This window comes from Gracilinanus agilis, chromosome 2, assembly GCF_016433145.1.
Source record: "Gracilinanus agilis isolate LMUSP501 chromosome 2, AgileGrace, whole genome shotgun sequence".
Lineage (NCBI taxonomy): Eukaryota > Metazoa > Chordata > Mammalia > Didelphimorphia > Didelphidae > Gracilinanus > Gracilinanus agilis.
This window is the reverse complement of record NC_058131.1, coordinates 545329504-545338347: the sequence shown is the minus strand read 5'-3', so window position 1 is coordinate 545338347 and position 8844 is coordinate 545329504. Positions and strand designations below refer to the sequence as shown.

General features: G+C 38.4%; 1 protein-coding gene across 1 annotated transcript in view; it reads right to left on the bottom strand.

The window, feature by feature from the left end:
• Window positions 1-818: 818 nt before the first annotated feature.
• The window catches only part of ATP8B4 (ATPase phospholipid transporting 8B4 (putative)), a 215222-nt gene continuing 207196 nt past the window's right edge, over window positions 819-8844 (bottom strand). Inside the window, exons 20-22 of the mRNA XM_044660050.1 lie at window positions 7574-7712; window positions 3628-3758; window positions 819-1100 (exon numbers count right to left, since the gene is read on the bottom strand). Of these exons, the coding sequence (XP_044515985.1) occupies window positions 819-1100; window positions 3628-3758; window positions 7574-7712 (552 nt within the window). The remainder of the gene's footprint in view (window positions 1101-3627; window positions 3759-7573; window positions 7713-8844) is intronic.

Genomic DNA, 8844 nt, shown 5'->3' with positions numbered 1-8844 from the left:
TCTTCCCCTTGGTACCTTACTGGTATTAAAATGAATGAGATCGGTATTTTTTTTTCTACCTCCCACCCCTCCATCCCTTCCCCCTCCCCAAGAAGACAGGTAATATGAAATAAGTCTTACATATATTATCATATAATATGTATTTCCCTTTTTGACATGTTGTGAAATAAGACACATGTTGCTCAGACTAGAGAAATAAATTCATGAAGGAAATGACGTGAAGAATGGTCAATATTCTTTTTTGTTGGTGACGTTCTGATATGAATGGCTTGTTGTCCTGGATTAGCAGGTAAAAGATGAGAATGTGGCATGCTAGCATCGTCTTTAGTTAAGGTTTGTACAAATTTGGACATCTAAAGCTATATCTTAGAAGTGACTGCTCTGACATGTATGTGCTCAGGTGTCCTTTTAAATGACTTTAATGATGTTGTAAAGTTAGAGTGTTTCCATCTTTCTGAAAGACTATACTCCATCTGCATACAAAAATCAACTTATAATCTTATCTTCCAAAATGAGATCTTAAAAACCAAAGAGCAACTGGTATCTGGAATAATATAATGTGTGCGTATGTATATTTACATTGCTAGTGTTTCTTCCACTGAATAAAGAGAAGCATACTGTCCCCATCTGGCCCATGTTTTCCAGTGAAACATGCCCCTCTGGATCTGGTACTAAAGCAGACATCTGACATGGACCAAAATGAAATGAGGCAATCTGCCCCACCACCATTCCCCAATCCCAACCCCTGGAGGCCAGTCAACTTTCAGCCCAGGCTGAAGTTTTAAAAGATAAACTATTTAGTTCAAATTCATCTTGACTCAGAGTTTCACTGTTCTATCCAGGCTAAAGCTGTTCACTGTGTCTGTGGTTTTCTTACATAAATTTTCAATCCAGCTAGTGCTATTATACATCGTCTTTCCCAACCCTGATGTCGGGTGTAGATTTTTCACTCGCATATTTTTTCCAGATGTGATAAGTTCTCCATAGCCCTCTTGATGAGCAAATGCGTATCCAGACCTTCGTGAGCTGGTTCTCCGGGGTTGACGTCTGTGACTCTTTAGGGGTCTTGCCTTGTCCTGGGCCCTCTGCAACTGGCGTATCTGTGAAAGAAAAGGACCAGGATGAGGCAGATGTGCTCAAGATTAGCTAGCAAGGACAGCTGTTACATCTGTTTTTTTCTCAAAAGTCTATCTGGCTTCTCACCTTCATCACAAAGCTAATCACTCAGGTTAGTGGCAGCCAAATAGTAGAAATACTGCACTGACCAATTTTGATCAACATGGCAAGAGAAAACAGAAGGATGGCAACAAGGGTTTTATTAAGGCGAATGCAATCTTTATCCCACCTCCGTACAGTCAAGTTAAATAAGGAGGAACATGTTTTTGTCAAGAATTCTGCATCTAATGTGCACTGTCTGCTTTAGGAAAGATTTAAATATATATAGATACATACTATATGTACATATGTTTATATATTATGTGTGTACACATACACATATATGTATTTATATATTCCTACCCAAAATGCAACTCCCTTACCCTAAATGCTACATTTTTCTCTTCCCTCCCTTGAGGGTGTCAGTGACCTCTGTGGACTTGTTACCTAGACTAGATTTAGAACAATGATAGAGGCTCAGAATATCCCAGTCCTTGTGACCTGCCAGTCTAGCAAAGCTGATTTTCTCTCATTTCACTTTGTGAATTAGGGAGAATTTTGGCAACATTTAGGTGGATGGTCAGCAGTCCCCTCATTTCATTGTAAAACCATGAAGGCAAAGATCAGAGGCTTGGGTCCTGTGCCCGCTTTCCTCTGATTCTGCTGATCTTTTTGGCGTCTGATTTTCACATCAGGGGAAAGCCTTCAAACAGCAAATCATGGCCTAACTCTAAATTGAAGAAGACATAAACTTCATCTTTCATTTCTTCAGGTCATCCATCATTTTACCTTACATAATTGGAGTCAGCCTAGAGTGTCCAAAAGAAATGACAATGGGGCTCAAGGAGCCCTTTTGCAAGTAGTGATTTCCATTAAGGGCATCTGGAAAACCCAAGGGAAGTGGTATGATGATACTGTGATAAAAGACATATTGCTTCATTAGGGAATCAACTTCCTGTTGTGAAGGTGGTCAAACAGGATGGTAATAAACTCTTAGAATTGTGGCAGAGGAGATTATTGCATTAGGTAGAGAATTGGACTACACCTCAAAGATCTTTTCTAACTTCAAGATTCTCTTATTCATCCCCTCCATTCTACTAGCCTGGTCTCCTGCAGTTTTAGGTTTCCACACTAACTCCATTTTCCTCTACCTCTTAACTTTCAATTAACTTGCCATTTTCATGTATCCAGGACTATTTTCCCTAAGACATATCTACAATTTCTTTGTCATTATTCAGTTGTTTCTCAATCATGTCCAACTCTTCAAGACCCCATTTGGGGTTTTCTTGGCAAAGATACTGTAGTGATTTGCTATTTCCTTCTCTACTTATTTTGTAGATGAAGAAACTGAGGCAAACAGGGTTAAATGACTTGCCAAGGGTCAAACAGCTAGGAAATTTCTGAGGCTGGATTTGATGCAGTAAGATGATGTTTAGTGAGGGTCTGAGCCTGGATTTGAACTCAGGTCTTCCTGTCTACAGACCCAGCACATTCTTCACTGAGCCACTTTGCTGCTTATATACCCAAGATGATTCCTATCTTATTTACTGACACATTGCCATTTTTGATACTCTGATAGGTTTTTCCCTTTTCTTCCAACTTTCTTTTCTTTTAGATCATCTATAATAATACTGGTCCTCAATTCAACAGGTATTTATTTAGTATTTACTATGTGCAATACACTGTGGTTAGACATAATCTCTGCCTTTGAAGAGTTTATAATGGCGGGGGGGGGGGGGGGTGGGAGTCAGGGTGGAGAATGCAAAAAGGATAGGACTTAAGGACTAGCTCTATTATTTCTTTTGTATAGGATCACCTAGACATTGAGGAACTTTCTATACAAGCTTAAGTTGGTGCCTTCTCTATAATGTGAGAGTCTTAGACACTTGTCTGGAAAACTGAAAAGTTAAGTGACTTGTCCAGGTCACACAGTCAGCATATTTCAGAGGCAGGATTTGATCCGAGGTCTTCTTGGTTCTGAGGCTAATCCTCTATTCATTATGGCATACTGTCCCTCAGAAAATATATATGTGAAAATAATTAACATTAATAATGGGACAACTAGGCAGTACAAAGGAGAAAGTGGCAGGCCTAGAATTGGGAGGACCTGGTTCAAATCTGGCCTCAAACATTTTCTGGCTGTGTGACCCTGGACAAGTTACTTAACCTCGTTTGCCTAACCCTTGCCCTTTTGTCCTGGAGGCAGAACTAAGAGTCTCAGAGATAGATTAAGACAGATGGTAAGGGTTAAAAAAAATGTGCATAGAAGGAGTCCAAAGAGAAATGTAAAAAATATTTGAGAAAGGAAAGGTCACTTGTAGGTAGGAGTTAGATGTGGTGGGGAGGATTCAAACTGGGGAGTGATCCGCTAAGGCTTCACAGAGGAAATTATAGCTGTACTTGGTCTTGAAGGAAGGATGAAAAGAGACCAAAAACCAATTTATTAAATAGGTAATCAAAACCAAAACCTACCTGATCACTCAGCGTTGGATATAAATCCACCTTTATAAATCTGAATGCAATTACAGGCATGACTGAAACCACAGTTGTCAAAAGAATGACCAACCAAATGTTTTTCTGGGTTAAGGAATGGCGTGCATTTCCTATCAGTAAAGAAAAGAAAATATATTGGTTAGTTTTTTTAAAGCCAATGAAAACAGATAGATTAAATCTATAATTATAAGTCACTTCCTTCTCTGGTCAATTTAGCAACCAGAGGCCAATTGGGTATTGCTCTGTGGCCTGTGGCACAAGGTACATGTTTTTTTTTGTTGTTTTTTCTTCAGGAGTACATTCCCCCTGTAACTCTGGCTAGTGGCTGACATCATGGGGATTTGCCCAGAAAACACTGTGATGGTTATTCAAACCTAGGTAGGGTATGCTTTGGACCAGGCTAATCCAGTTTTGATTCTGAGCCAGGCTTGCCTGAAAAATGCCACCAATGACAAGCTATTTTCCATACATATATGTGCTATTATTAAAAACATGTTATTCTCTATGTAACAAACCTCACACAAAACTCTTCCAGAATTAAAAGGCATTTTTAAAGTATCTATGATATGATAAGCACTATCTAAGTACCTAAGTAGCTACAGTACCAATGATTTACTGAGCATCTGGGGATGCATAGACAAGGGCGAACAAAAACAAAAAACAAACAAACAAAAAAAGGAAATGGTTTCTGCCCTCAAGGAGGTGGGGAGAAAACAAATATAGATATAGATACATAATTTTCAAATAAATAAAAGGCAGTTTTCTTGGGGAAGCATTAGCAGCAAGGAAGATAAAGAGTGATCTCAAGTAGAATGTAATGAAAGTGATTCTTCAAGACAGGAAAATCAGTCTCATTATTGAACGGGACTATCTCAATGTGGGAGTGTGTGTATCTCAGCATGTGCTGACCCAGGCCAACTATTTCCCCAAACTGGTGAGCATTCTGGGAAGAGAATAATTTTTAACTCCTTGCTGCCTCCCATCTTATAACATCAACAAGAATCCTTTTGAGCCAAGTCTTCTAGGCTGGTTAATGGAGAATTGGGGACTTAGACGCCCTCAGTCCCAGAGAATGGCCTTTCTATGAATTCAGCCCCAAACCAAGACTATCATTTGAGAATATGCTTTTTGATTGGTGAATTTGTAGACAGATTGCCTTCTGAGATCATTTTCAAAAAAGAGGTGACAAGTTTGAGATATGATCAGCCTTTAGGAGCAGGTGCCCCTTCTGTTTAAGTCATGCAAACAAACACACCTCTATTGGTTTTCTAGGATTTTGGGTGATGCTTAGTATTATCCAAGTCCCTCCAGATTCCCAAGGTGGCAACACCATTTGAGTGGGCTTTGGCTCTGGAGACTTGGGTAGTGACAGGTATGTCTGACTCTGCAGGCTCTGGGAGGAAGAATCAGCCTACCAAATTGCAGCTGGCTCCAGCTGTCTTCAGATGTGGGCATAAACAAACTTGACTCAAGAAATTAAATGTCTCTCTGAGATCCTTCATGCTTAGTGCCCTCAGGCATGCCTGGAAAAAACAAGATTCACTTGAAAACCACACTCCTGTTTGCTGTTGGCTACTAAGAGGGATTTTTTTTTTTTAAAACCCAGTGTTGATCTAACTTTTGAAAAGTCTCGTTGGGGCTCAGTAATTAATTCCTGGAATGGCATGTGCTCTGTAGCTGGAAAGGGAGGCCTCGACACAAACTACATTCTCACATCCAGTTGTTCCAGCCCCATTATGCACGTTATCATGCTCTCTTAGGGTTTGGGGGCTTCTGGCCAACTCACTGAACTTTCATAACTGGCAACAACAAAAAATAACCCAACAACTTTTTACAAAAATAATTTTAAAATTTTACTTTCTTGATATGCTTATTCTTGTGTATAACCAACATGTCTTCTGCACAGCTGGAATCCTTTGGTAAACAATAAAAGTCTTAACATTACATAAAAATATCAGTGGTATAATTTAAAGATTTCCATACATTTACACACAGACGCATACAGAAACACACCCAGTGAGGCAAAAGTCACTATGCAGCTGAAGAAAAACAAAACAGTTCATCTGTGGGGTTAAATGGCTGCTTCTTCACAGCTAATAGTTGAACTGTTTTTTAAGAAGAATGGTTTGTTTTATGACATGTTTTGTCTTTATATCATGGTCATTTTCTACCCCCTTCTAGAATGAACTAAGCTTTGTGACAAAGAAAAGGAACAAAGTAAAAATGTCTAATGCAGAGAGACCACGTTTCATAATGCATATGCTATTCTTTCTGAGAAATCCTCAACTCCTCTTCTGTGGGGAAGGAGGAATGTTTCTTTATCTCCTCTCTAGAAAGAAGTTTATTCCATTATTCTGAGTTCAACTTAATTTTGGTGATCTTTTCCTTACCTTGTTGCAGTCATTATATATATATCATTTTAATATTCATCAGTTCATACAAATCTTCCCACATTTCTTTGAGTTTCTCATATTTCTTACTGCATAATAATAATTAATTACATTCAAAAACCATGGTTTTTTCTTCACCACTTTCCCAACTGATGAACATCTGTTTTGTTTTGCTTTTTTCCCCCAAGTCTTTGCTATCATCACAAGATAGCTTGTTATAAATAATTTGGCATCTGGCAAACCTCAACTTCTGCCTTTGCCTTCATTGGTTTATATCTAGCAGCAAGATTGCTGCCATTAGAATGTATTAATAACATTAAGGACAACATCTCTATTTAGCCCTTTAAGGTTTACAAGGTACTTTCTTCAGCATCCTGTGAATAGGTATTAAAATATTATCTCTCTGTTATATATGAGGAAAGTGAGGCCCTAGAGAAGTGACTTGCCTGAAAATCACAGTGCCAGAGCTAGGATTTGAACCACAATCTCCTCAATCCAAGTTCAGAGTTCTTTCCATAACTGTATGGTGACAAGAATCTATAACCAATTGCTTGAGGTCTACCAAGAGAACTTAACTTTACCTGGTAGATTTCCAAGCTAGTTGAATTCGTATACTAGAGTCAGGGGAACTGGTGGGGAGTGACAGTGATGCAAAAAAAAAAATAGTTTAAAAGGTATCCATGAAATATTTTAAATTCCCAGAAAAGAACAGAAGGAAATTCTGAAAGGGACACGAGATAAGGAGAGCAATTTCATTGCTGTCATTCAATTGTTTCAGTTCTGTCAGGCTCCTCATGACCCCATTTGGAGTTTTCTTGGCAAAGACACTGGAGTAGTTTGCCATTTTCTTCTCCAACCTATTTTACAGATGAGGAAATTGAGGCCAACTAGGTTAAATGACTTGCTCAGGGCCACACCACTAAGTATCTGATGCCAGATTTGACTTCAGGAAGAAGATTCTTCCCGACTACAGGACCTGCTAGCGATGTCACCTAGCTGTTGCAGTTTCATTATTATTGTGTTAAATTGAAGATTTTTGAAAAAAGAAACTGAATAACAGTTATAGTTTCCTACATAATCCTTCTTTCTGATCTTCTATATTAAAATATCTGTAGTTCTTAAGTTCATATTTTTGAACAGAAATGTTTAAACATTTCAAAACTGATCGATTCAGGGTTCAAATTTGACCTCAGAGGATTAACATGAAGACAATCTCTTGCTTCTTGGCAGAAAAGTGGTAGGCTACCAGTATGGGGAACGAAGCATATGCTTTCAGATGTGCCTGTTTGTTTTGTTTAACTGTACCTCCCTGTTACAAGCAATGGTTGAATTTAGAGAGTAGAGAGAAGTCATCAGAAAACAAGAATGCTGGGATTTTTTTTTTCAGAGAATGTTAGTAAAACATCCAAAAAATCTCTAAGGACTATCAGAAGCCCTACTCAGCCACATCACACCCATCCACTCATTGGGCAAATGTTATCACACCAGACACTGCATATACCTGACTGGAAAAGAAGGCTGACATGGTTACTTACCTACAAATGGAAACTGATTTGGAAAGATATCAAAGATGCCATCACTGTGCATTGTAAAGAGAATGGAGAAGTATGTGGCAACGCTGCCCCAGATGAAAACATGGTTAATGACTGTCCAATAACTTGTATCCAAGGCTATCTGCAAGCAAAATCAGATATAAAAGAGTCTTTAGATTTTAGAGATTGCCATTTTACTGAGCAACATCTTCCTAGCTTTGCACCGGGACATGGGCTAATGTATATATAATATTTATACATATATATATAATATAAATAATATAATATATAATATAAAAATAATTTGCTAGGGAAAGATATATGCATTTTCTTTGACACCCAACCCAGGCAACGTAGATGGTTTCCAATGGTAAGATTTCCTGACTATTAACTAAATCTGGCCCACAGAGAACACATGAAAATACTCATGCAAATTAAAAAATGATTGCATTATCAGAAAGGAAAATGGTCTAGAGGTGAAAACTCATTTGAACTCTAACATCTCAATCTGTCTCAAAATTTTTACTGTGGGAGAGACATCTGTTTGAATAAATGACTCTGTAGTAATCCATATAATCTACAGACAATTTAGACTCCTAGGTTCGGAGACCTGGATCTGTAAGCAACCATTAATATCATCTAGTACAATCCATTTGATTTATACGTGAGGACACTAAGACCCAGAGAGATCAGGTGAATTGTTTAATATCACAAAAGTAGTAAATAGCAAAGCTGGGATTTGAGCTAAGGTCCTATTACTGGGAAGCTAAGTAGTTCAGCAGATAGTACTGGAACTGGAGTCAGGAATAGAGTATATTCCAGTATATGAGGTCAAATTTGAACTCAAGAAGATAATCTTCTTGAGGTCAGAAATCTGACCTCATATACTTACTAGATGTGTGACCCTGGGCAAGTCATCTAACCTTTTTGCCTCCGTTTTCTCATTTATAAAATGAGTTGGAGAAAGAAATGGAAAACCACTATAGTATCTTTGCTAAGAAAGCCCCCAAAAGGGGATTCCAAATAGTTGGACCCAACTGAAAAATAAGTAAACAACAACCTAGGATTTCGAGTTCAGTGGGAAAGAGTAGCATTCTTTCTATGCTACCTCTGTCTCCCTTATGCTTGGTCATTATTATTATTATTATTATTTTTTTTATCCTGGGACTCCATTCTAGGAGCATAGGGCCACAACCAGTAGGCAATGGGACACACAGTCGCTCAGGGTCACCCAGCTGGGAAGTGTCTGAGCCCGGACTTGAACCTAGGACCTT